This window comes from Argentina silus, assembly GCF_951799395.1.
Source record: "Argentina silus genome assembly, chromosome: 18".
Lineage (NCBI taxonomy): Eukaryota > Metazoa > Chordata > Actinopteri > Argentiniformes > Argentinidae > Argentina > Argentina silus.
Genome location: NC_139672.1, coordinates 3,589,618 through 3,617,525, shown reverse-complemented (window position 1 = coordinate 3,617,525; position 27,908 = coordinate 3,589,618). Strand labels below are relative to the sequence as shown.

Below are 27,908 nucleotides of genomic sequence, written 5' to 3'. Positions count from 1 at the left end.
TTCTTTTTATCTTTCAATGTAGAATTAGGGTTAATATCTAATTTTTTATTTTATTTTCAGAGCTGCAAGGACAACTAATTGCCAATATTGCTGAATTAGAGGACAGCAAAAAGGACAACTACAAACTCAGTGAGTTGACCCATTTTAATACCTCTGCTGTTAACAATGGTCCGATGCTCAGCCTGAAGAATATGGGTGGTCTGAGGAAGACCTGGTGTGGTCGAAATGCATTGTGCCATGCGTAATTGTGTTACAGTCAGGTGTTTGATACCATTCCTTATTCCATTCCATGCATTACAATGAGTCTGTCCTCCAAGTTCTACCTCCACCAGCCTCCACTGGTAACAGTATATGAGCCATAAGATGTCCTGCTACTGTATTTTTGTAAACATTTTTGGGGCTTTCTCTGGTCTCTTCTGAAAAATATGAGCTTTCACTGGATTTATTTCAGTGTTTTACTTTTGTTTAGTTTTGAAGATCAAAATCACTTTAAGATGTCAGTAGGGTTTGAGTCAATGTGTCTCACCTAGGCTGCACTTGTCTTTCTGTTACTCTAGCTTTGCATGTCCTTGCTCTGAGGGATCATTTGGAAAATGTAGCCACATTGGCAGAACATCTAAATAAGACATCTTCTTCCAAAATTGCTGGTGAGTAAAATAAATAAATAAATGAATTCAGATTAGTAAGAGTGAGAGATTGATGAACATGTGTTAATCCAAAAAGAGACCCACTCTTCATAATGTGTCTCTACAGAGCTTGAGGAGCAACTGGAGGCAACGAGGAACGAGCTGAAACAATTGATTGCACAGATGAAAGGACAGTACGATATCTCTGACCTGTGTGAGTGCAGCCACCTGGTTAAAGTGAACACTTTGCAATGTTAATGCAGCACATGTGTACCAGTGTTGGCTATACCATTTTGAGGTAACGCCAAATCCCTAGAGATTTGTAAGCCCACATACAGTACCAAGAGTGTGTCCTCTTCGTGTAAAGGTAGACACTTGGGTCATCCATGCGGGAGACCCTGGATGGAAACCCACTTGTTATACCACAGCAGGCTTATACTGCAGAAACTCTCTGAGTGTGGTGCTAATGTCCTTCTCTGTTACCTTCAGTGAAGAGAATGATAGCGCTGCAAACTGAGTTGCATGATCTGGAGAAAACGTTGAGTGACCTCAGATTGACAAGCAGTGCAGTGATCCTTGGTGAGTTTTTTTTTTTTCAAGTAATATTAAAATTCATACATCAGGGAAAATTACTTGTTTGATTAACCCTTTAGGTGAAAGAGAGCAGATCTGTGTTTCCAGACTGGAACAGCGTTAATGTTTGTCATTATCTTTATTTGACATTTCTCTTGCCATATCTTTGCTTTCCCAGACCTGCATACAGAACGCGTGAAGACGGACCATCAGCTGGCGGTAAAGTCTGCAGAATTGGAGGCTAAGGATCAGCAAAATGGTGTTCTGCGTGAGTGCACCAGTTTGGCCAGATACCCCAGGAGTGAATGTTTAGAATCACAATCACGCCCGTGAGGAATCATATGATTCAGTGGCTTATGATGAGCTGATTCTAGAATGTCTTTATGGTATTTTCTGCATAATTGTTGTTGTCATATTTTGGCTATTAAAACCGGCCCTTTTGCGACTCTTTTTGGCTATTAAAACCGCCCCTTTTGCGACTGTTTCTGTTCTCTCTCCTAGAATGCTCTGCTCAGTTCCTCCTGTTGTCTTTTCAGAACTAAGGATAATGGCTCTACTGACTCAGCTGGGGGAGATTCAGCAGGAGAAAATGACAGGATCTCAGACTGTGAAGCTTGTAATCAGTGAGTTATTAGGTTTCTCAGCCAACTGTATTGTTACCATTTAACTAGTCATACTGTAATCTACATGAGACCTGTTGGATTTGCAGACTTTCATTCCAACCCAGCACTAACCACTGACACACATTTATAAAATCAATAACTAACCAAATGTGTCTTCTGTCTGGGACACAATTCATTGAATCTGATGTGTTTGTTCTGGGCTGGAAGGGCTACTCACACACACACACACACACACACACACACACACACACACAATAGCTTTTTAGGACTCGAAAAATGTCTCTCAGACAGTCTTTCATCCCAGATGTTTATGTCCAGTTGATACTTTTATCCATCTTCCTTGAAAAATGATTATGTCTGCCTTTTCTTTTCCCATCAGATCTCAGGCAAGAGATTCAAGGTAATGGGTGTTCCTTTGACCCAAATATACAGCCAGAGATGCATTTGCATACATTATAATATAATATATAATGTTGATAATCTGTACAGTAATTATCATATTATACAGACATTAGGTCCTATTAACATGGTGTATTTGCAGGACAATATTGTATGATGAAAACTCCATGATGGAGTATTTATTTTTCATGGATATCCATGAACTTAATCCATTCCATTTTGTTGAGATGTATTGGCATGAATTAACCATGTTGCCATAGAGGTTTGTCAAAGACGTTGATTAGGAAGTGTATAAGGAGCTGAGTTTTGGCTTTTCCATCTTAGAGCTGCAGACGCGCTTGTCAGCTAAGGAAGATGAATGCACCCGCACTCATGAAGGTGGGATAAACCGTTATCTCTTCTCCACAATCTTGAAATCATTTTGTCTATGACAAACAAATCAGTGATGGATTTCTGTGTGTGTCTCTCAGATTTGGTGTCCCAGTTGAACAAAAAAATCGACCAACTTTGCAATGGAATCACAGATGGTACTACTAAAACGAGTAAGTAATGTTGTATCATGGCAGTTTGAGACATTAAAAGTTTGTTGTGATACTGCACCTGTATGTAATGGGATACAGTGGAGTGTATGAGTCTTACTCACAATCTATACTCTTCAAGAACACAACAGTATGCCTGCAATGTATAGATGAGTACACTTAAAAAAGTGAATTTCATTGGAATCCCTCAGATCCTAGAATGCTTTGTTTTAATTTTTTGTCCTTACGTCATTTCAGTTTTTAAGCTCATTGTGCTGCAAACGGATGTACAACTTCTCAGTAAGTGGACTGCTGTCAGCACAGACTCACAGAAAATTTCTGGTGAGTTCATCTATCTAGCGATATATTGAGCGATCTATCTAGCGATCCATTCATCCATCCTTTCATCTATTCATCTATCTATCTATCTATCTATCTATCTATCTATCTATCTATCTATCTATCTATCTATCTATCTATCTATCTATCTGAACCCGCCATTTCTGATATTCTTCATCCCCTTCATTCTCTTCAGTGATGCAGAGGCAACTTATGGAGATAAACAATTACATTTACTCTCAGAATCACCAACTAAAGGAAAACCTTCATAACGCAAATCTGAGTAAGTATACTGCAGCACTTTACAGTTGTCTGGTATAGTGTACAGTATAATACAAGACACATGATCTTGGAAGCTCCAATTACACTATAATATATAGCAGTGAAACAAGACAGACATACAGCATAATACAACATCATGTACTGTACTATGAGTATAGAGACTGTTATGATTCCAATTCATACTGCATATCTATGTTTTTGTTGCTGACAAAATAAAAGCAAAGGTTTTTAATTCAGGTAAATGTATTAATGTGCAATGTGATGAATTCATTAATGTGAGTTATTCAAAGACAATGAAAAGCAGTGAGACTTCTTGTACATGTTTATTTGCACTCCTCAAAAACTGTTCTTATGTACACAATGTTTTTACATTTTCAATGGCAGATTTAGACCATGTAGTTATATTACTGTATGTCAAGTTTATTTTACATGTGATTATTTCTTTGTTTGTTGTTCAGTCCTTCAGATCATTGCACTGCAGAATGAGATCTGGGGGCTGCAGAGTGGACCTTATGGTCCCACTGTCTCACAGAACATCAATGGTGAGTAAACGGTCATAGTTACAGCAAGCTGAACTTAGAATTCTTTTGATTTAATTTGAAAGCAAATAAGAACACAGAAAAACGGAGCATGAGCAAACAAATGAGTTCTAAATTCAACTTGAGCGCATTCCGTTTTTTTTTTTCATGAAGTCAATGCTTTAAATTGTGGACTGGCACCCTTGTAAGCACTATACAATTAGAACAATTTATTGGGAATTTGCTATAACTCTGTCCTGTATCGGAATTAAAGTTAGCTATTTTATGTGGAATTGATATATTGGCCTGTGTAGACCTGTCCAGACAAGTCATTGTGTTTTCAAATCATGTAATATCCTGAATATCACACAGATCTGCAAACGCTACTGAACAACAAGCTCACTGACATGGAGAAATGGAGCAATGATGACTCAAAACTGGGTGAGTTAGTCCATCACTCAGGGTTCAGCTCTGCACTCTGTCACAGTACAGTTTGATGACTATAAATGTACAAGTTTTAGACTGACTCATCATGTATAGACTGACACAGCTTCCCTCTACCCTGCTGTAAAGAAATGTAAAGACTACTATATTCACATACATGGAGGGGGGGGGCAGTCTTCTGTCACCACATGAACATTCTGACATCTGGATTCTCTTGTGAACACTCTGACGGCTGAATTCAGATCTTCTCCCTTCTCTTTTCAGTTCTGAGGATCATGGCATTGCAGAGTGAAATACTGGAGCTCAGGAGAATGATAGATGGTGGTCCCACTACTACCAGTGTTGAGGGTATGGTTGTGGTTATGTTGCATATTATGGTACTGTATGGTTGTAGTAGTACCGGGGTTGGCTGCTGGATGTAGAAATCAGATGACGGGCACATTGTGTTTAATACCATCCCTCATTCCATTCGATACATTACAATGAGCCTGTCCTTCGATTTCTGCCTCCACCAGCCTCCCCTGTATGGTACCATACCATCAACTGTATCTCTTTATGTCACCCCAACCTCAAACCTCCACGAACCTTTATTCCTCCCTTTTTCAGAGCTGAAGAGGCAAATGACGATTAAGGAAGCAGAAGTTGAGGAAAAGACTAATGAGCTAAGAGAAATGGATCCCAGTAACACACAACTGCGTATGTGAGGTTTCTTTCAGTAGTCATACATGAAGTTATGTCGGAAAAGCTTCATAGAATGATAGATTTGAATTACTGATACAATGTTTGAAGAGCTAGCTAAAGTACATAGCTGTTGCCCAGGCAAACTGAAGCTTTTTCAGCAAGACTTTCAGAAGACATTGCTCAGTGTTTTCTCTTCTCTCTCTCTCTCTCTCTCTCTCTCTCTCTCTCTTGCTCTCTCTCTCAGTTTTCAGGATCATTGCACTGCAAAGTGACATGAGGGCATTACAGAATAAGGGCTCTGACAGCAGACAGATGGCAGCTAAAATTGCTGGTGAGTGCTTTAACATGTCACAATACATTTCTGTGTAACTGTAGTTACACTTTTTAGTAATCCCCTCTCAATCCTTACTCTCCACCCTTCCCTATAATCTTGACCTTTAAACTGGTATCCAATGTTAACTTTTTTCATTTTTATATATTTTATATATTGGTATTCATATATGTATTTTGTCTGTGTGTTGCACCTCTAGCCAGTCTGGAAAGGGTATGCATGTTGACTGACCCCTGTACCATACATTAGTATATGTGATGTATTGTTTTACCCCTTGCAGAGCTCCAAGATCAAATCCAAACCAAGGATTCTCAACTCCAAACCAAGGATGGCCCGGATCTGAGGTGAGATGTGCCCCTTGAAAGTTCAATTTCAACAACCGGTTCATACATTTGCCGTGACTGTGTTTGTTATAATCCATTTATCTTTCATTTTTTTCACCCCCCTCTTCAGGGCTGCAGAGCCGGAGACAAAAGTAACAAAAAAAAGTCAGGGGAATGGCTGTCGTAACTGTCGTAGCAAGAGAAGATGAAGAATGCCAAGATGCTCACAGTATAACTCTTAGTTGGTAGTACTTTGCAAATATCAACATTAAAAATCAATGCTGTGTATTTTCATTAAACACTGATGATGAAATTAAAAGTTTGTTTTCATCCAATGAAACCTTTTTTATTGACACCTACAAAACAGTTCAAACTTTGTATTGCATGGTCCACTCATTCACACAGCATTATACTTTCACAATACTCTATATACAGTGCTCAACAGAAAAGATACAATATCCTTTATTAGACATATCCAAGGTTGGTATATTCTACATTTATGAATCACACTTCACAATAACTATAAACATAGTATATCTTAACATTGGATATCTGAATGCTGGCTTGGGGCCAGTTAAACAGCATAAACATAGTTATGACTGGTCTATGGGTCTAGACCTGTCAACCAATTTGCTAAAAAGTACCTAAAAAGCCTGCAGAGGTCTGGAAAAAGGTTGGTGGATTCTGCATTTATGAATTACACTTCACAATAACTATAAACATAGTATAGGCTTGGGGCCAGTTGCATAAACATAGTTAAAACTGGTCTATGGGCCTAGACCTGTCTTATTTTAGCTGTAAGACAAGGCAAAATTTCAGTTGTATATACATTAAGACTGACTTACCTTAAGCCTAGACTGCCTACCCTCAGGGTTTGATCTAAGGCCTATGATGCCATGGCAACAGCTGACTAGTCCTTCAAAAAGAACTGTCAACCGTTCACATTTGCTTTAGATTGTCTGTAGTTATGTAAGGGACATAAACAAAAGACAAAATGAGATACACACATACAAATATGGTTAGTTTGTTTGTTGGCAACAGATAGCTGGCAAGCTAGCGAACTGGCCTAAATAGCTAGCAAGTTTGCCTTTACAAACCTAAATGGGAGGCAATAATCACTAGCTAATCGCATATGTCATATCCTGAAAAAAAATCAGAAAGGCAAAAAACCTTACACCTGCCAAAATCATCATTAAAAAGAGAACAATCGCAATCACTGGTACAATCGCAATCGAGCTGGTAGTCCAAGGAAGACTTCCACAGTGGAGGACCAAAGAATACTCACCATAATTAAGAAAACCCCCAAAACAACTGTCCCACAGATCAGGAACACTCTCCAGGAGATAGCAGACAGATGGCAGGAAGTAACGCTTCACTTAAAGCACCCTGACAGAACAGACATATACCTTTATCAACCAACTACAGCCCCAAGGGCACACGTTTTCTAACCCAATATCAGGCTGCTCAAAGTAAATTGGAACCCAAAAGACTTGTGAATGTCTCAGACCACCATCCACAGAACCAACCTATAGCTATATGCTTATTTTACCATCCTACAGACACTTCACTGCAAGGTGCAAACCACCAATCAGATGTGTTCTGGCCAAAACAAATCAGATTATTTTTGCCCTAAGAACAAAGTTCTGCAGTTTAGACATGGAGCTGTACAGGTTGTATTTATAGTTTTGGTACAGGGACCTATGCTGGACATACTGCGAAAGCAACCCAGGAGCAAAGAAGTGAAATATTCTGCAATGGCGGAAGTCAATCACCTGATCTCAACCTGATGTACTCTTCAGCATGATGAACCTGATGAACTCTTAACCTGATGAACTCTTCAGCATGCATTTCACTTGCTGAAGACAAAACTAAAGGCAGAAAGACCCACGAACAAACAACAACTGAATACAGCCGCAGTAAAGGCCTAGCAAAGCATCACAAAGGATTTGGTGATGTCCATGGGTTCCAGACTTCAGGCAGTCATTGCCTGCAAAGGATTCTCAACAAAGTATTAAAAATGACAATTTTATTTATGGTTATGTTAATTTGTCCAATTACATTTGAGCCCCTGAAAATAGGGGACTGTGTATAAAAATGGTTGCAATTCCTAAACGCTTCATACAATATTTTAGTTCAACCTCTTGAATTAAAGCTGAAATTCTGCACATCAATTCCATCTCGATCGTTTCATTTCAAATCCATTGTGGTGGCGTACAGAGCCAAAATTATGAAAATCGTGTCACTGTCCAAATATTTCCGGACCTAACTGTATGTGGTAATGCACTAGGCAATGAATGCAATTTAACATCAGGACACAACAATGAGGGAACAAGAATAAGCTATTTAGCAATGATGATTTAGCAATGTTTATCAAGGCAAACACTGTCAACCACATGAGGAGCACTCTGCTTGAGGGTGTTCCCGCATGAAACCACCTCGTGCAAGAGAATAATCAAGAGTAAACAATATTGTAATTGCTGCTTCCCCATTGGAAAGGTCAAGTGCTTCACCTTATCCTTTGACCTTTTCCAGTTCAAGTTAGTGTCACCGTGTGTTTCATAATTACCTCCCTGTGGTTCTGTTGCTTGATTGTACTGTATATGCTAACTCCTTCTGTTTTTATTTAATAAATGTTTAGCTGACATGTTTATCCAAAGCGACTTACATTGCAGTGAGTGCATACATTTCAGTATATATGGTCCCAGCAGGAATCAAACCCACAACCTAAGCATTGTTAGCACCATGCTCTACCAACTGAGCCACAGAGGTTTGTTTATTGGTTTTGCTGTGTTAGAATTGTTTTGCAATGTGGCCTCTTGGCCAGATTGATATTGTAAATAACTTACTTGGTTATATAAATGTTAAATAAATAAACGCATTTCCTGTGAGTGTTATCTTATCTTACAATTAGTAAGGCGATCCCCGCTCCAGGAGGGATCTGGATGTGAGCTGGTGACTGGAGGGTTGCTGGCATCATATCCAGGTCCCTACCACTGCCATTGTGCCCTTGAGCAAGGCACTTAACCCCGAATTGCTCCAGGGGCGCTGACTTGGCTGACCCTGTGCCCAGAGCCCAGCGCTCTGTTCTCCCTGGGGGGGTGTGCACATGTGTTGTCTCGGAGGGGGGGTGTGCAGTGCGTGTGTGTTGTCTGGGGGGGGGGGGGGTGTAAAAAGACCCATTCCAACAATTGATGTGAATTGATTGCATGGCAAATAAACAGTCTTTCTTTCTTTCATGTTTCACCATCTCTGCCACCAATCTTATTGTAATTGGATGCCCTCTTCTGTCCATTACCAACAGTGTTCCCACTCCTCCCAATAGACAGTATTTACTGGAAATACTGATAACCGTTGTCCAATGTTTTTGCAATGTGGCCTGTGAGAAAACATGTTCTTTATTTGAAGGAGAAGACAAACTACTTCTTACTTTTAACTATTTATTTATATGTCAGAATTCTAGGCTTGTACAAGGACCACTTTTGGCGAAGAAAATCACAGTCAGCAAGCTGTTAATCTGTAACCAACCTTCCAAAAATGGATGCATTCAAACAGTCAAACAAAGTATTTACAGTATACAAAATGATTGTGATTGGCTATTTGGTTGGGGAGGAACCATGGTTTAGACTTGGCATCCCTTGTTGTTCACGGGCTGATCACACCATTCATCCCAGCTGCAGAGTCAGCACCCTGTAAGAGATAAGACACCTACTCTGGTATGTCCTCCCTAGCCTGTCCTCCCTAGCCTGGTATTATTCCACTATAGCTCTTTGTGTAAGCGTGTGTTGCAACATCTTTCTTGATGACCTGGCTCAACCTCTCCATGTATTAATCCAACGTACTATGGGACTAATGCTTGATCCATCGCTCATTTATCAACAGGCCATCACATTAGTACATTTAGCACACTTTTTTATTATAGCAATAATAAACTGTTTTTATAAAAATAATTTCTAACAAGCCTCTTGGCCAGATTGATATTGTAAATAACTTACTTGGTTATATAAATGTTAAATAAATAAATGCATTTCCTGTGAGTGTTATCTTATCTTACAATTAGTTAATGTTTCACCATCTCTGCCACCAATCTTATTGTAATTGGATGCCCTCTTCTGTCCATTACCAACAGTGTTTCCACTCCTCCCAATAGACAGTATTTACTGGAAATACTGATAACCGTTGGCCAATGTTTTTGCAATGTGGCCTCTTGACCAGGTTTTTATCGTAAATAAATTGGATCAGCACTTTTAGACAAACCCACCCACACACTATGTTGCAACTACGTTGCAGTGTGCAGCATGTAGGGCATGAACTTTATGGGAAACCAAGTAGAGTTGTGGCTGTGGTGTGTTCATGTATGTGTCATTGTCCTCCACAATGATGACCTATAATCACATTTGTCTGAAAGTATTTGTTTTCTTATTGCAAAACGTATTGTCCAGTTAAAGCAAACATTGTACATCATGTACCCGACGGGTAAAAAAGAGAATACATACATATCCGAAAGATAAAGTAATAACAATGTTCAAATATTCCTTTTTCTCCTTAATATTCTCTCACCTGACACTTTAGGAAGTGCCCCTTTATATAGTCTCTGGAGCAGAGCCATCAATGTGCAGTAAATGTTGAATTAAAGTAAATGATTATTAGGCTGAAAAATCTGAATACGATTACGAGAAACGATTAGAAACATAGCCAAAATCCTACACCTGCCAAAACAGGTGTACAGCATACCACCTCATCAGTGAAACATGGTGCAGGGGGTGTTGTTACTTCAAAACGTATCGTCCAGTTAAAGCAAACATTGTACATCATGTACCCGACCAGTAAGAAAGAGAAAACATACATATAGAAAGAATAACAATATTAAAATATTTATTTTTCTCCTTGATATTCTCTCACCTGACATGTTTGGCTAATTTCAGTGGACATTCTAAAAATGTTACACAATTTGCATTGTCGGTACATAAAGTCAACGATTAGAGATACTCCCTCCCCCTTTTGGGGAACTAACAGTTTGGCAGCTTTAAAAAAAGCTTGAGGACCGTGGAGAGGGCACCAGTCAGACAGCTGCCAGACAGGATGATTTTGGAAATGCGGTCTCTCTTTTTTTACCTTGTTCTCTCGTCTATCCTTCAGGCAACTTTATGTAGCCCAACACGACAGAGAAGACGGTCAGAAATAGGTTTGCAACACTTATTATACCACTCTGTCATCGATCTATGCAGAAAAATGTTTGATGTAACACAGGATACTGAGGTACTATTGGACTGCAGTACACTGTGGTTGTAATTGTAATGAAAATGGTGGTTTTGTGATATGCTCTGTAGGCTGAGCTAAGATATAGCCAGGCTGTTAAAGTACAGTGCATGATTCTGTATATCCAGCAGCATGTTCTTAACCATTGATAATGGTTCACCCCCTAGTAGTGTACAATAGGATCCAGTGCTGCATACAAATGTTTTCAAGAACAGTTACAGTCATATTAATATGTATTTTGTTTTTAAGTCTTTCATACTTTCAATAGTTTTTATTTAGTCTACCTTTTAAAGAGCTTTGTATTTCGTCTGTATATGGAATATACTGTATGTGAAATATATGACATAAATAAAGTTTGATTTGGTTTGATGAAGTTGCCATTGCTTTCCCAGAACAAATCATCGAGAAGCACCTCAACAAGGATTTTCCAAATGGGTGTAATAACACAGAAATAACGGTATGTACTCGAGGTTTTTTAATTTTTTATCTTTACACCTGTTTTCAGTCAAACTATATCCTGTAATTAGTCATGGTTTTCAAAAGTAACATATCAATATATTGATCAGATACTGATTGATTGATATATTAATTGACAGATTGATTGATTGAGGAATTGATTGATTGGTTGATTGGTTGGTTGGTTGATTGGTTGATTGATTGATTATTTGTACTTATTTGAGTGTCATTGGACCTCGATGATGCCCAGCCCATATGGGGTATTAAGACACTGATATTAAAATAAACATGTGCTTTTCCACAGTCATTGCAGTTTTTAAAACAAAACTAAAATACTTAATTGATAATCTCCTTTCCCAATCTCAACATATTGATTAGAATCTGTGGAATATTCTTTCTTGTTTTCTTTCAGACCATCCACTTGGTAGGATGTGATGGTAAGTGCCAATGCAGACCAGCAAAGTTGTTTATTTTACACCAACCTATTGAATGTTGAATGTATAGGTGGTTGTCCATAATGGAGACGCACACAAGCTGTTAGGTCACTTCCTTTTTCAGCCACAATGATTTAGATTCAGCAGAAGGGTATTATTAACAAAATCGGTTGTAATTTGATTTTAGTCACGGTATACTGTATGTGTGCATGTAGTACGCTATACACACACACACACACACACACACACACACACACACACACGCCAGATGTTAAACTTGTCATACAGACATTTGAATATGACACACGGTACTGTCCAGAGTAGATGAGGCTTGCGTGTATTCCAGTTTTTTTTCTGTTGGCACCCTGTGTTGGCACCCTGTGTTGGCACCCTGTGTTTGTCGTAGGCCTGACATAACTATATTTTTCAGATATCAAGAAGCAACTGACGGACAGGACCACGCAATTTCTGGAGAAAAGCGCCTACTCCACTCAACTTGGTGAGCCAGCGGGTGCACGTCGAATTAATTGTGCAGAATGAAAGCATGTTAAAAATGCAGTTCATGTTGTTGCAATATCCACACAGTGTACCATGAATCCACACATGAATGCAAAAAATCTAATTGTGTTTGTGTGTCATCCTGAAAACATTCTATTTGCAATTGATGGCCCTATTCCATGTGCCCAATATCCATGGAACCAATGAGATGGATCTAAACTCAGTGCTATGTGCTTCTTCACAGAGCGAGATGTGGTCGGACTGAAGAGGGATATACGACAGCTAAGACTGAAGGGAACCTGCAGCACAGATTTAACAGCTCAGATCTCCAGTGAGTGACCTCACCACTGAGTACAGGCTAAGAAGAAAATGCACATTACCATATTCATCAGGGGAGGCTGGAGGAGCCTGGAGGAGCCTCTAGGAGGCAGAAATCAGAGGACGGGCTCATTGAAACGCATGCAATGGAATGGAATTCCATTCATTACAATGAGCCTGTCCTCTGATTTCTACCTCCACCAGCCTCCCCTGTCGGATACAGTACGTGTGTGCTACTCATACAACTGAACGGCCTTTTGGAGATGCATTGGCTTTTCAATATCAACCCTAGCATACTACTTAGAATATATAGCCAATATATTGCTTTATTCTACCTTATGTCGTATGGTAGTATAGCTATTTGAACATACAGTAACCATTAAGTACTGTAAGCGCGGCGTGGTGAGAGGGGTAGCTCTGTGGTCCCATGTCAGCTGTATTGAATAGGGAACTATTATTGAACAAGCTGAATAAAATGTAGCATGCACTGTCATGTAGTTAGTTACATGTACAGTAATGAGTATTTCCTTTTGGTAACATATGGTAAGGTAACACGATTTCAATTGTTGGTCTACTCTTACAAAAACTTGCCTCATCTATCAGAACTGCAAGTTCAGTTGGAGGAGAAGATGCGGCAGCTGGAACAGCTGTCAACTGACAATGCCAGGTTGGGTGAGTGAAGATGACTGAACTTGTAACACCACCATAGCGACCAGCACATCCTGGCTCATATTGGTTTCTGCGTGTCTCACCATTCCTTATTGTTGTCATTTCAGCTCTCAGGATCACAACACTTACTGTTCAAGTGAAGGAGCTAGAGAGGAAAACCGATTCAACAGTCGTAAATTCTGCCCGGTTCACTGGTGTGTGTTGCGTTGCTGCTCTTCTTGTCCTATCCCCGTGACCATAACCATATCTCCAGCAATGTGACATGTTCTCTGCAACTCCTTCCTACTCAACATGGGTCACCAAGGCTGTGGTAGAATGTGCTGCAGTGCCTCATTCCTATGATATGAAACTCCCTACGAGTCTAACACTGTCTGTCTGTCTGTCTGTCTGTCTGTCTGTCTCTCTCTCTCTCTCTCCCTCCCCCCTTTCTCTCTGTCTGTCTGTCTCTCTGTCTGTCTCTCCCTCCCCCCTTTCTCACTGTCTGTCTGTCTGTCAGAGCTACAGCGACAGCTGGATGAAAAGAACAGGCAACTGAATTTGGCGAAGGATCAACTGGAAAAGAACAGCCGCGACTCTCAGCTTAGTAAGAGCAGCATCCTCAGATTGTGTACAGACTTTACTGTATGTACTGCCATGCAAATTATTCAGTCGTCATGCAGCGAAATGGTTTAGACTTGAGACATTACTTTCTCCAAGACAAGTGATTTTAGTTTCTAAACATGACTATGTTTCTGTCATGGCTTTTGTGTCATCTGTTTCAGTTCTTGAGATCATTTCACTGGTTAATGAGATCTGGGAGCTGCAGAAAGGATCTCCCAGTCAGACCACTACAGACCGCATCACTGGTAGAGTATAAACTACTCAACAATACTACTCATTTGTCCGACAATTTGGATCTTCACAGCCGACTGTTTAATTGTGGTGCTGTTTAACCATATAATAGAATCCCTCTTTCAGCAATGTTGAATGTTAGCCTACCTGTGCATTTTCTGTTTACAAAATATTTTAAAATGTTGTTGTTTTCATCAGCGCTACAGAGACAACTGGAGGACAAGTTCAATGAACTGGAAGAAAGACCGAATGACAGCTCAAAACTTGGTCAGTGAGTTTGGCTGATAGTTTAAAATCCTGATTTCAACCATATATGACCAGCTATGCTGCACACAGAAGATCACTGTAATTGACACATTGAGCTCAATGTTGGTCTTCCCGTTGTTGTTGAAACGCTTAGTTCTTACAGTTGTGCTCTGTCTGCCTTCCAGTACTGGGGTTGCTCATGTTGAAGAATGACATTGCAGAGCTAGCGGGCAAGATCCCAGCCGTCACCATGGCATTCAAAACCCAGATAGGTGGTGAGTTCCAGAGACTGAATAGCTCTACTTCTACACAGAAAAAGAAAACACATAGTGATCTGTCACTAGGCTAAATCACTGTTTGTCCACAGATCTAGAGAGGCAACGGAAGGAGAAGACCCAGTTACTTCTAGCTAAGATTGTGTTACTGAAAGATCACCATGAAAACACTCAACTCAGTAAGTAGACAGGTCCATCATGACCGCAGACAAAGAGATTCTATAATAGGGTGTATTGTCTCTGTATACTTAACAGTGTGATATGCTGTGCTCCCTTGATCATTTCAGCTGCGGAGGTTTGGGAAACGCAGTCTGAAGTGCTGGAATTAGATAGGAAAATATCAAGCCTCAAACAGAAAGCAGATGCCGAACTTGCAGGTAGACTAGCCAGTTTTGTCCTGAATGATAGTATCACTGTTTGCAATGTGGATTGCATGATAAAAGAATGCTTATGGCTCTGATTGTTTTTATCAGAGCTGAAAAAGACTTTGGATGTTAAGGAGAAGCAACAAGAGGAATGGACCAAACAACTGAAGGGAAAAGACGCCAGTAACGCAGAACTGAGTGAGTAAAGAAGCCAATAAGCATCAGTCGAGGTTACAATGATCCAATCAAAGTCTTAACCAAGTCATCTGTTATAGAATTGGTTAATAGTGAACTGCACTCCAGCTATAACTACATATGTATTCCATTTTCATATTCTATTCAACGGAGGCAGGGAGAAACTTCTAGAAATCCTTTTAACCCAGTGCTTGTATTTTGCTCTGTCCAGTTCTGAAAATCATCGATCTCATCAGAGAAACAAAGGACTTCCAGAAAGATGACGATCAAAGCCAGACCACAACAGAACAGCAGAACACTGGTGAGCTCTATTCTGTCACTACACTGTAGTATGTATCAGGTGTGTTTGATACCATTCCTCATTCCATTGCATGCATGCATTACAATAAGCCCGTCCTCCAATTTCTACTTCCACCAGCCTCCACTGATCGGAGCTCATGATACAGTAGAACAAAATGGCAGCTCAAACATGATGTATTGGTTTTAGCGGAGGTTGATAGAATATCAAATACAGCTAATCTGTCATTGAACTGGTGGATTGCTGGGTACATTCCACACGGGCAATATGAGAAAAAAAGCTACAAAATGTTTCTTCTAGCTTTGCTCCTTCCGATGACTAAGTATACAAGTATTCAAACATAAACATGAGTCCTTAGTGAGTCCTCAGGACAAAATGGCACCTCACAAGGAGCCAGCTCCTCGTATTTCACAAACTCTCTTAGACAAAGAGTACAAAGGTACTCATTGGGTTTCTGTATACTCTTACTACAGGTCTCTTAAGACAGGACTGCGGATCATACCTATTGAATCTACATCCTAGTTTAGAATTAAGGCCATCATTGTTTGAGAAGATACCTCAACAATCTGCCCTCAACAGTCAGAAACATTCTAGAACAATCAGAGATGTTCTAGATCCTGAGGTCTAGACCAGTTCTAAACTAAACCTGACCTTACTTTCCCCTGGAAACTCATCAAACCCTGGTGCCTCTCTTATGTCTGGAACGGGGGGAAAAAACTAGTGAAAAAACCCCAATGCACAAACAGAATTAAACGTACAAAGTACTGTAGAAATAACACAAAAATAATAATTTCAACAAATACAAACTAAAGTTGTTGTTCTTATAGACTATTAGAAGGTTTACTGTGTGATTGACAGCTCATTTATCCAGAATCCTCACTCAAAACAGGAAGAAAAAGCGTATTCACTCTGCTACTGTATAGTATATCTACCACCATTCTGTACCCTCAACATCATAGTGTGATGTATGAATGACTGATGGTCTGATATTATTAACCTGGTCCTCTGTGGCCCTCTGTGGCTCAGTTGGTAGAGCATGGCGCTAACAACGCTTATTGTGGGTTTGATTCCTGCTGGGACCATATATACTGAAATGTATGCACTCACTGCAATGTAAGTCGCTTTGGATAAAAGCGTCAGCTCAATGGCATATTATTATTATTATTATTATTAAATGGCATATATTATTATTATTGTTCAATGGCATATGTTATTATTATTATTTATAAATGGCATATAATATTATTATTATTATTATTATTAAATTGCATATATTATTATTATTATTATTAAATGGCATGTATTATTATTATTAAATGGCATTTATTATTATTATTATTATTATTATTAAATGGCATATATTATTATTAATAATAAATGTCATAAATTATTATTGTTGTTGTTATTAATAAATGGCTTATTATTATTATTATTATTATTATTATTATTATTATTAAATCGCATATATTAACCAACATGCATTGTTTGAACTGCAGCACTGGTACAACTTCTGGCCAAAGAGGAAGAGCTCACCAGAGCTCTGGAGCAGAACAAAGGTAAGCCAGGTTTCTCTCATCCTATGAACTGGTTCACCAGCCGTGTGGAGCCAGAAACCTAGCGAAGAAGCACAGAGGCTGTAACGATCACCACAGGTACAGAGACAGGGGTGGGTGTCTGATGTGTCTGCTCTGTCCCTGCCCCAATTTAGAGCTGCAGGGACAACTGAAGGAGAAGGACGCAAAGTGCTCCAATGTCCAGGAGAAATATGACAGTGAGTCTACTTTTTACTTTACGCTAGCTCTTCACTGCAACACTGTTATGAATACAACAAGAATACAAGTAGATATATACAATAATACAACATTTTGTCGAACTTAGAAATAAAACCCCCAAAAATAATAAAACCCCCCAAAATAATAATAATACATTTCTCGAAATTCAACTTCATGTCCTAAAAGTTAATGCGAACTCTGCTACACCTGATGATACATTTCACCATGGGCTTAAACCTGAACATTCATGCACAGGTGCATGCAACGTTATTGTCTACATGAAAGCTTAATCCCCAGTATGTACAGTATTAGTATGTGCTCAATATTTTTCAATGTGTGTGTGTGTGTGTGTGTGTGTGTGTGTGAGACAGAAGCGAAGAATGAACTGGAGGACAAAATTAAAGAGCTGAAGGTCGAAAGAGGAGACGCCTCTAAGCTGGGTGAGTAAACTGGGTGATGTCTAACTCTCTCTCTCTCTCTCTCTCTCTCTCCCTGCTCATCTTTCTCTCTCTCTCTCTCTCTCTCTGCTCATCTGCATTGTTTTCTACAGAGTGTTTGCGTGTTTTCTACAGAGTAGTTAAGTCTACGGTCTACTTTCTCTCTCTCTATCGCTCTGTCTCTCTCTCTCTCCTTTCTCACTCTCTCTCTCTCCTAATACAGTAGTTGTTGTATTACTCTGTAATACAGTAGTTATTACTCTGTAATACAGTAGTTGTTCCTTGTGGCCCTGTCAGTTCTCCAGATCTCTGGTCTGAATGATGAAGTGACGGAGCTGAAGAGACAGATCCTGACCCCAGAGGCCAAGGCCAAGGTCGCTGGTGAGCCTCACCGCTTTCCCCTGATGTTCTCTAAAGAACAACTTTGTTAATGCTTTGTTTTACACCCCAGTTTAAGCTGGTGTACTGTAATATCGATGTTGTAACAGATGACACTTCATGAAACCAAAGCATAATAATGATGTTATTTTATTGCCCACCATGAAATCGGGGAGGGGACTATGATTCGGTCTCTGTCTGTTCATATGTCACACACTCTTCTCCGACACCACTGGGACCATCTCTTACCAAGAAACAATGGTAAAAGATGCGCCTTGCCATAGAGATTGTTTAGGAGTTTCGAGGTGACGCCGATTCATCATTAAAAATGTCATTATAGGTTGCAATGTGGAGAGCCAGGAGTGTAGCCTAATGCAATAGGCCTATAGCCTAACGAATTTGGGAATAATATCGAAACTCCTTAACAATCTGTATGGTAAGACCCATCATTCACCCAGGTTTCATCAAAATTGTTCCAGTGGTGAAAACGCTTGTGACATACGAACAGACAGAGACCGAATCATAGTCCCCTCCATTGGTGGAGGACAATGAACATGCAATTATTAGGTAGTAACACTTTTAACCAAGTAAAAATAAAAAATTAACTTGCACGGTAAGTAAGGTATTGTTTCCTAAAGCCCTGATCTTCCTTATCCTTCATCCTTCACACCTGTATTTATCTCTCAGAGCTGCAGAAGCAACTAGACAGGAAGAACCAACAACTGGATATAAAGAACAAAGAACTGGAGGAGATAAGTTCTAACCCACAAAGGAGTGAGTTTTCAACTGATCTGATGCATCATGACACTTGTAATTGGTATGCTGTACGGCAGGGCATGAGATGAACAACTATGACCTACAAAAGATGAACATGTATGACCTACAAAAGAGGCTCATCCACACCGTAGGTTATGGTTTCTGCTCGGCACTTTGCGTGGTCCAATGTGTTCCGTCCTCTGTGTGTTTCAGTTCTGAGAATAATTTACCTGCAGAATCAGATCCAAGGTCTCCAAGGAGGAACAGCAAGTCAGGCCAACTCTGACCTGATTGCAGGTGAGTTAAAAATGATGTCTCATTGATAAGAACAAGGTGATTTTGGAGAGAAGGACTACAGACATGGAGGGTAGAACATGCTGCAGAGGAAGACACGGCATTCAACCATATCTGAACCTCTGCTGTTGGTCATCTTCTCCACAGAGTTACAGAAAGAGCTGGATGACCTGGTTAATAAGATGGGAGACAAGAATAATGACAACACTAAACTGAGTGAGTTTAAACTGAACTGAGTGAGTTTATACTGAACTGAGTGAGTTTATACTGAACTGAGTGAGTTAATACTGAACAGTGTAAACATCAATACACTCTTCTTTCTAGACCATGATTTGATGTCAATGATGTCTTTATAGAAATATGACACACCTAGTTAAATAAACTTCACATATTAGTCACAATCAGTATTTACAGTTGATAATGTGTGACTTTGTATGTTGCCCCTGTTCTGTGCTGTCCCTATATGTGCCATGTTTTTGTCAATGTTTTTGTTGACCTGTGAAGTGCTCTGAGTATGATAGAAGTGCTATACAAATAAAATGCATTATTATTATTATTATTATTATTATTACTAAGCCACATTGGATGATGAAACCCTGAGCTTTGTTTTTTCATATTTCCTCCCTCTGGTTTGTTAGTGCTGCAGATAATCTCACTGCAGAACCAGGTGGCAGAGCTCAAGGGGAAGTTATCAGGCTTCAATCAGACCATAGACCAGAAAGATCGTAAGTGGCATTCATATTCACTGCTCTTATGAATCTTTTAAAGGTCAAATGAACTTACTCCACTTGCACTCCCATGTTAATCTGTGTATATACTGTATATACTGTATATATATATATATATATATATCATCTAGCTCTAACCCTAACCCTAACCCTAACCCAATCCAGCCAGAGAGTTGTTATGGATGATCTCTCAATGGGAGACGGTAAACCCCCAATCATTCACCTGCATCTGTCTGCTAAAATGTAATCACAAATGTTGTTGTTCCTATTGAGGGGAAATTCTCTGGTGTAAGTTGATATGCAAAGACAAAGGTCTGAGTTGTTAAAATCAAAAAATACAGAATTGCAACAACTGAAAAAAAAAATGAAAATCTTCACCTGCCACCAAATCTACTGGCAATGTGATCAAAAACTTGCCGCATATAGTATTGTGTAATTCTGATGAAGATGTTATGTCCCCACTTATGCCATTACTTATTTAATTACCTCTCCCAGAGCTGCGGACGCTGCTAGAGGCTAAGGAGAAGCAGCTACTGGCTCTCGTTGATCAACTGAAGAAGAAGGACAGAGCATATGCAAAACAAGGTGAGTACAGAGAGAGCTGTACAGGAAGTACAGTGTAGAGTGTTTCCTTACTTTTTGGGGGTTTACGGTGGGGTGTAAATTCATACTGTTTGTGTTGTATTTATTGTTTCATTTGTTTGTATTCTTTTTGTCGTAAAACACTTTGAGGCAATTGTCTTTGCAAAAAGCGGCATCCAAATAAACGATGGATTGATTGAGCTTAATGCTCCCACTCCATACTGAATCATTTGTACATTAACTTCAGTTGCAAACAACAGATGAAAGAACTATAGCCTACATCTTTAAGGGAGAGCTGAAGAAGTGTTTTTCGTGTGAAGGTAACAGGTTCTTGAGAGAATACAGTCCTATGTTGGTGTTGGTGTATGTTGTATCTTCTCGCAGTTAAACCACTTTACTGAGACTCACAATTTTCCTTTTTTGGGTCTCTTAGTTCTAGCAATTCTGGACCTACAAAACCAACTCAGACAGATACAAAATGATGCAGCTGATCAAAGCAAGTTATCTGCTGCTGAGGTTACTGGTAAGAGTTTGGACTTTTGAAATTCATACATTCATATGCTACGCAGTGACACGGAAGATGTATGTGTCATAATATGTGCTTGACTTACAGCACTGAAGACACAACTTGAGGTCCAAAAGGAAGAGAACTCCCAAACTCAGGCTCAAAATAATGGTATTTCTCCGACTTTTGTCACACCAGCCATGTTCAGCTAGAAACAACCTGCTCTGAGCATAATAACTGTTACAGAAACAGTTGTACATATCTGATGAATTTATATGTAATATTCTATTTTTCTCAAACCAGATCTGCGGAAAAAGCTGAAGGTCAACGAAGCACAGTGTTCTGGGCTCCAGGACAAACTTGACAGTGAGCTCCACCTCTCTCTGAATTGCCCTGATTAAACTCAGGGTCCTTTTCAGCAGTAGAGGATGGTGGATGTAGAAATCGGAGGACAGGCTCATTGTAATGCATGGAATGGAATGAGGGATGATAGTTTGATATCATTACTCATTCTGTTCCATGCATTACAGTGAGCCCATCCTCCAATTTCTACCTCTATCAGCCTTCCCTGCTTTTCAGTAATTAGGTTTCTGGGATAAGTAAATGCATTCTTCCTGCACAGCGAGAGCATATACAGCATTGAATTCTTAGTGTCTTAGTGTGTCCTGTTCATACCCAGTCAACTGCATGTAGTTGTAATATATAAAAAAAATATTCTGTTTGCCTTTCACAGAACTGCAAGATGACCTGGGTGACAAACTAAAAGAGCTAGCCAAAAGAACTGATAGTGTCAACTCACTGAGTGAGTAGGTTCACACATGGTCTCGAAAAACTCTGGGCCCTAAACATGGAGCTGAGCTGGTCTTCAATGTGTCTTCTGCCTCTGCTCAGCTCATCAAATGTGTTATTTCAGTTCTGGAGGTCTCGTCACTGAGTGGCCAGGTTAAGGAGCTGAAGGCAAGGGTCCTGACACCTGCAGCTAAGACCAAGATTGCTGGTGAGTGTTCTGTTGATTTGCTTACTATTCATTGCAAAATAAATGTCTGTTTCTACCAGGGTTTGGGTCTGCTGAATTTCAAGTCAGTCAATTTAGGAAATAAATAGAAATGTGTATTCTTATTCTTATTTAATGATCGCAAAGTTTTGAAATTCAATGATTCGCAATCAATTCAATGATTCTCAATCAACTGTTAAAATTAGAAGCTTTTTACATCAAATGTTTTTAAAAAAAAAAAATTAATTGTCAATTCAAATCACTTGCTGAATTTAAAACAATTCTCATTATCTCTCAGAGCTTCAGAAGGCTCTGGATGAAAAGACCAAAGAGCTGGAGAGTAAAACCAAAGACCTGGAAGCGAAGAGTTCCCAACCTCAGAGAAGTCAGTTGATTGACTGATTCATGTATTTATTCATTTATATATTTAGCAAAACCTCTGCCGTTGAAATACAGTCTTCAAACATTCAATCCTAATCATTGTCTGTTTCAGTTCTAAAGATCATTGCTATACAGGATCAGATTGAGGACCTGCAGAAAGTGGCTACGAATGATTCAACCCGTGACCAGATTGCTGGTGAGTTGAAGGCCTTATCAAGATAATAATAAGGCAGTCTTTACCTACGGCTGCATTTCGACACGTAAATATGTTACTCTATATTGTATGGTGATATTAGTCAAATGCTTAATGTTTTCGGATACCATGATGCAGCCATACAGTACGGCCGGTCCTTTACTGGTACTTTAGATGGATCGTGTCTGTCATCGGCCCACTGGTCCAGTTAGTGTTGTCATGACATCCACTCTTCTATCTCTCTTGTCCACAGAGCTTGAGAGAGAACTGGATGACCTGATCAGTGGCATTGAGGACGGGAGGAACGACAACTCTAAACTGAGTAAGTTTATAACCATAATCAATGTAACAGGAATGGATGAATTATCCGGGTGACAAATGTTGTCTCCCTGAATCTTTTGAATAACGCTTGTTTTCTGTTGTTCATTCAGTCATGAGGATCATTGCACTGCAAAATGAAGTAGCAAGAGTACAGAAGCAAGCATCAGAGGCCAATAGGACATCAGAGGACAAGATTGCTGGTGGGTGCCATTGTAATATGAATCTGTCCTTCCTTAGTACCAGTCTTCTGTTATAAGAGTTTCTTTTACTTATGTTTGATAGCTTGTAGATGTTTAATAGCTAAATTGTTCACATACTGCGTCATTAAAATGTTAATTTGATGGAAAGTGGAGAACATTTGAAGGAATAGAATATTTCCTTTGTGTCTCAAAGAGCTTGAGAGTCAACTGGAGAAGATCAGAGACAAGTTGGACCAAAAGACAGAAGAAGTGAGACAAGGTGGCAGTAGAATTTCTGAACTGAGTAAGTTGTCATATATACATTTGTTACCAGGGTTTCTTTTGCAGGAATTTTCAATTTAAGATGGTGATATAGAATTTGTCCTCCGATGTTTTCTGGAAGGGTGGTTCTGAGTGACAAACTACTATGCTTTTCTTTTTCAGCTGCTGAGATCATGGCACTTCGTAGGGAAAAGCAGGACAAAGAAAGAGAGTTATCGGAGCTGAAACAGACAAGTGCTGACAGAATCAAAGGTAAATTCTACCATCAAAAGCCAAGTGGAGTAAATGGAGACGATAAGAATGGAGAATGGATGCTATCTAGATGTAAATGTAGAATTTGCAACCATAGAGTCAACAGGGGAATATAACTGGTAGCTCGTCCTCTAGTAAACCAGTGTAAAAAATAGTGTCTATTTTCCTCAGAACTTCAAAGGTTACTGGACCTGAAGATTGAGCAGCTTGAAGACAACAAAGCACTCCTTGAAGCTAAGGACAGCAAAAACGCTGACTTGAGTATGTTGATGATTATATAGTAATCAATCAAGCTACATGTATTTAATGTCAGTATTTTCTGTTGTTTATGTTTGTTTATCAAATAACCATATTTCGCCAGAAAGTCATATTTTGTTTCAGAGATACATTTTGTTTCAGTGTTTAACCCTAACCCTAACTACACACCTAACTACACAATCTGTTTCTATTCTGTTCTTTTCATTTAGTTCTGAAGATTATTGCTCTTCAGGCTGAGAAGAAAGCCATAGAGACTGAGGCAAAAAAAGACAAAGACACTGCGTCTGATGTCTCTGGTTCGTCAATTTCATTTTTTTGTTGTTTCACTAACATGTATTCATCATCAGTGTCTCACATGTTGGCATCTGTAACTCATACGTTGTCCATTGGCTATTCAGATGCTCCATGTCTCATCCTTCATCCCCCTGTTAGCTGTACCACTGTACATTAAGTTGCCCCTATACCTGTGTAACACTGTAGTTTTGATAATTGCATGTTGTGAGGAGTTGAGCAGTTTGTGCTCTTACACAAGTGGAATAAGTGACACAAACCACTGAACACCATTGGCATACAATTACAAGGCAAATACTTGAAGAACATGTAGATACAATGTTGTTGCTAGAGTAGTAACAGAGTCAGAGTACACAGGTAAAAGATCAACTCAATGTAAAGTATGACCCAATTGTGGCATTTCAAGCCATCTCAAGCTTTGGCTGGAATTTGTTTGTTTTTTGGGGGGGAATTTTGGCATTGTGATTGATTTATCTATTCCTCAAATTAGAGCTGAAGAAACAACTCAAAGCCACAGAAGAGGAAAATCGAAGACTAGATCGCGTAAATAAAGGTTTGGCATATTCATATGTTGCAAATTATATCCTTACCTATAATACCCATTCTGGTGACGTTCTCTTTCTTGAGAAGTGGCGGAAGAAAAATTATAAAGATTGTGCAAAGCTCCAGAACAACTGCAATGGTGAGATTTGCCTTTGTGATGTATTGAATTGTGTTGTTTTCATGTCTGCCTCAGAACTTGAAAAGCAGCAGGACAGGGAGTTGAATCTGCTTCGGGAGGACCTGAGGAAGAAGGATGAAGACATGCACAGACTGCAGGTTGAATGTGATGGTGAGGGCTGAGGGGGACCTCCTGTTCAACATAAATGCAAATGTGAAATAAAATTCAGGATTTTAATGTAATTATTTTGGTCATTCCTTCTAATCCAGAGTTGAAGAGGAAAACAGCAGTCGAGGATGAGGAAAATACCATTCTGACTGGTATATGTTTTTGGTTTGATTTCCTCAGTGATGTTCAAAATGATACTTGTTCATAAACTGACTGTTTTTCACCTCTGTTTTTCCACCTGCAGACAGAGTTGTCTTAGACCCGAACACAGCCCATCGTAAACTCATCCTGTCACAAGATCTGACAACGCTACGAGTTTCTGAACCACAGAATGTGAGAGACAATCCAGGCCGTTTTGAAACGTCTATCGCTGTTCTTGGGAAGACAGGGTTTGACAAGGGGAGACATTACTGGGAGATTGTGGTATCAAAATATTGTTACAACTTAGGGGTTGCTAGTCGTTCCGCTAATAGGAAGGCTGTTTCACTACGACCCAACAGTGGCTACTTTACCATTGTCTCAAACAACAAGGGTGAACTTGCTGTTATGGGGGATAGGAGAGTAAATCTTGGCGTCCCCCCGGTGCAACCAAAGGTAGTAGGTGTGTTGCTAGACTATAAGAAGGGAGAGGTCTCCTTCTACGATGCAGATGCCAGGACTCTTATCTATACAATGGGTAGTTACGTGTTCAAAGAGACACTCTTCCCATTCATCAACGCCTGTGTGGAGAATGACAATCCAATTGTCTTCTCCCCTGTTCGTAATGTGTCTTGGCTAGAGTAGACTTAAGTGACACAACTTTAATTGCAGTACAAATCAAATGTTCTTCTTTTCATTCATGTATGTCAAAACATATTTGTTTCAATAAAGTTTGACACTTGAATTATGAAATTGTGTTTTATTTCCGGCATTGTACAAAACTGTTCAATATGACTGCAGCTGTGAAAATGAAACTCTCTGATCTGATTGGCCCTAGTCTCAAACTAAGGGGGGGGGGGGGGGGGGGGATGGGGGACAAAAATGGCTGTTCTTATTGGGCAATTTCAAGTGGTACCTCCTCAGAAAACTGTTTTCTTTTCTTTTTTCTACTGAACACAACCCTGGTGTTTAACTTCAGTGAGAGGGAAGAAAAAGGTTGTAAGTTGATGATATGCCATCCATCCATCCATTCTGTATGATGAAGGTGGTGATTCATTATGGTCCCTCTATTCAGTCCACTCCGTCCTACCCTCTCAAATTAGTTGACACAGGGTATATTATCATTAGTATAACAGCTTTCTTATATGTTACTAGACAGACAAAATCATGTTCTTCACTCTCACCCCACATATAAACTCCACTCCATCAACTTCACCTGTTTTAATGTCAGTTGCCTATCACTGTCTAACATCCATAAGCTCTACACCTACCATATCCTTCTCCCACCCATCCCTCAATCCCTGCCTGAAGTCCCAGCAACACCTCTATAGAAGTGGGCAACAAAAATCGGATCCCTCTCCTCCAGGATGTGCAAGAAACTGTTCCTCTCCTCCTCACTCCATGACTCAAACCACTGGGTCCAGAGGCGCAGTTGGCACTCAAAGATATTAGGTGGGCTGTCCTTAACCTAGAAACCACAGAGAAGAAAGAAAAAAGTATGAGTGAGGTATACAGTAGATGACTATTATAAGATACTGCTGCTATCAAAGGACGTCACATTGCAGTTTGAAGTTAATATATTTGGGTTGGGGGGGGGGGGGGGGGGGGGTGAGTGGGTTATACCTGTAGCGTATTGAGCGACTCAAGGAGGGTACACACTTTCCCCGGGACAGCTTTCCCCAACAGGTCCTGCAGAAACCGTTCCCTCTGCATAGTGCCCCAGGTCAGGAACCAGCTCAACACGCATCTCTGTTCCTGTAGAGTTACGTAAGAGAGCGGTAGGGGCTCTCTGCCCGCCCCCGAATTCAGGGAGGTACACGACAGGTTCTCCAAGCTTAGAGGTACTGGGCCCTGTGGTGCCGATGGAAAGTCTGCTAGGCTTAGGCTCCGTGGAGATGAGCTGGACTGGGCACAGAGCATGCCTGGCGCAGCTGTGCCCGTTGTACCCAGTGTGGGACCTCTGATGTTGGAGTAGTGTGTGCTGGCCAGATCGTCTGTGGTGGGAGACATCATGCCTGGCGGTTGTTGATTGGAGCCATGGCTGACATGAAAGAACCAGGACATCTATGGGTCGAAAAAACAGAACAATTTAAACATTGTTATTGTTCCATATTCAGTTTCAGATGAGAGACTACCTAACTAACTATCTAACTAGTTAACTGTGTGCTAAGTAAATCAGAAAACGGAATCCATTGTTATGCACATACTGTGATAGAGCTGTCATGCATCCAGCTCACAGAGAATGCCAGTTAATACATCACTAGTATTGAGTCATGTTGTGTCTAGACATCACTCGTCTTGCCATAAACAGCAAACAATATCCACGACATTAGCATAAGCGGGTAATTTGTCACAGTGAATACACTCGTTGAATCGTTATTGTTATGTTTATTTGTTGTCCACATACACAAGTAGCTACAGTAGCTCCCCCTCTTTCGGTCTAGCTAGCAGCACTTCCTTGTTGCTAACCTAATAACGTTACGAACCGACAACAGCTGATGATTTAGCTAGTAGCCAACCTTCTAGAAACGGACAAGCACGTTTTAGCCACCAAATACCTTGTGATCACAAAGCTCACCGTGTACAGCTTTTTACAAGTCACCTTCCTATTTTCTGCATATTGCTGTAGGCATAGCGCTCTGTAAACCTCAACTGAGCCGAGCAATGTTGATGTCTAGCTGGCTAATCACAATTTGCGCTACACAGTGCGCAGTTGTCGAATGCAGTTGCGCATCAAGCTTACGCACAATGCGCAGCCGATGCGCATGTTGGTGTGGCAGGGTCCGTTGCAAATACTTTGAAAATGTATCTTCCATAACTTTCCTTTCCTAGAGCATATC

At 40.0% G+C, this 27,908-nt stretch overlaps 3 protein-coding genes across 5 annotated transcripts; 2 read left to right on the top strand and 1 right to left on the bottom strand.

Annotated features, from left to right (window-relative positions):
• The first annotated feature begins 791 nt into the window (after nucleotides 1–791).
• On the top strand, nucleotides 792–5,926 carry LOC310818895 (uncharacterized protein). Its single transcript, XM_083689988.1, has 16 exons — nucleotides 792–840; nucleotides 1,116–1,205; nucleotides 1,378–1,467; nucleotides 1,736–1,822; nucleotides 2,202–2,222; nucleotides 2,546–2,599; nucleotides 2,692–2,763; nucleotides 2,998–3,081; nucleotides 3,275–3,361; nucleotides 3,819–3,902; nucleotides 4,251–4,319; nucleotides 4,587–4,670; nucleotides 4,929–5,018; nucleotides 5,248–5,334; nucleotides 5,615–5,678; nucleotides 5,788–5,926. The coding sequence occupies exons 1-16, from the start codon at nucleotides 810–812 to the stop codon at nucleotides 5,864–5,866; spliced, it is 1,173 nt and encodes a 390-aa protein (XP_083546114.1). The 5' UTR covers nucleotides 792–809; the 3' UTR covers nucleotides 5,867–5,926.
• A 12,960-nt stretch (nucleotides 5,927–18,886) lies between these two features.
• On the top strand, nucleotides 18,887–25,713 carry LOC310819177 (uncharacterized protein; the record flags this gene model as incomplete). Its single annotated transcript, XM_083690421.1, has 19 exons — nucleotides 18,887–18,902; nucleotides 19,055–19,138; nucleotides 19,283–19,351; nucleotides 19,774–19,860; nucleotides 20,359–20,448; nucleotides 21,254–21,316; nucleotides 21,864–21,947; nucleotides 22,243–22,329; nucleotides 22,438–22,521; nucleotides 22,772–22,840; nucleotides 22,950–23,039; nucleotides 23,233–23,322; nucleotides 23,463–23,552; nucleotides 23,724–23,813; nucleotides 24,020–24,106; nucleotides 24,592–24,654; nucleotides 24,838–24,933; nucleotides 25,032–25,082; nucleotides 25,175–25,713. 19 exons carry the CDS (start codon nucleotides 18,887–18,889, stop codon nucleotides 25,711–25,713), a joined length of 1,929 nt encoding a protein of 642 aa, XP_083546547.1.
• A 118-nt stretch (nucleotides 25,714–25,831) lies between these two features.
• cUnh14orf119 (chromosome Un C14orf119 homolog) lies at nucleotides 25,832–27,766 on the bottom strand. Of its 3 annotated transcripts, none has more exons than XM_083689999.1 (3): nucleotides 27,647–27,766; nucleotides 26,692–27,132; nucleotides 25,832–26,536 (listed from the first exon to the last, which is right to left on the bottom strand). In XM_083689999.1, the coding sequence occupies exons 2-3, from the start codon at nucleotides 27,130–27,132 to the stop codon at nucleotides 26,363–26,365; spliced, it is 615 nt and encodes a 204-aa protein (XP_083546125.1). In that variant the 5' UTR covers nucleotides 27,647–27,766; the 3' UTR covers nucleotides 25,832–26,362. The 3 variants fall into 3 exon arrangements, with proteins under 3 accessions (XP_083546125.1, XP_083546126.1, XP_083546127.1); XM_083690000.1 differs by having other exon boundaries at nucleotides 27,627–27,737; XM_083690001.1 differs by lacking the exon at nucleotides 27,647–27,766 and adding an exon at nucleotides 27,555–27,632.
• Between the last annotated feature and the right edge of the window lie 142 nt (nucleotides 27,767–27,908).

Coding starts and splice junctions, on each gene's coding strand:
- LOC310818895 (XM_083689988.1), top strand. CDS start 810: ATGAAAGGACAGTACGATATCTCTGACCTGT. Junction 1,823..2,201: donor GACTGTGAAGCTTGTAATCA/GTGAGTTATTAG, acceptor TTTTCCCATCAG/ATCTCAGGCAAGAGATTCAA. Junction 3,903..4,250: donor TGTCTCACAGAACATCAATG/GTGAGTAAACGG, acceptor AATATCACACAG/ATCTGCAAACGCTACTGAAC.
- cUnh14orf119 (XM_083689999.1), bottom strand. CDS start 27,132: ATGTCCTGGTTCTTTCATGTCAGCCATGGCTCCAATCAACAACCGCCA. Junction 26,537..26,691: donor AGTCGCTCAATACGCTACAG/GTATAACCCACT, acceptor TGTGGTTTCTAG/GTTAAGGACAGCCCACCTAA.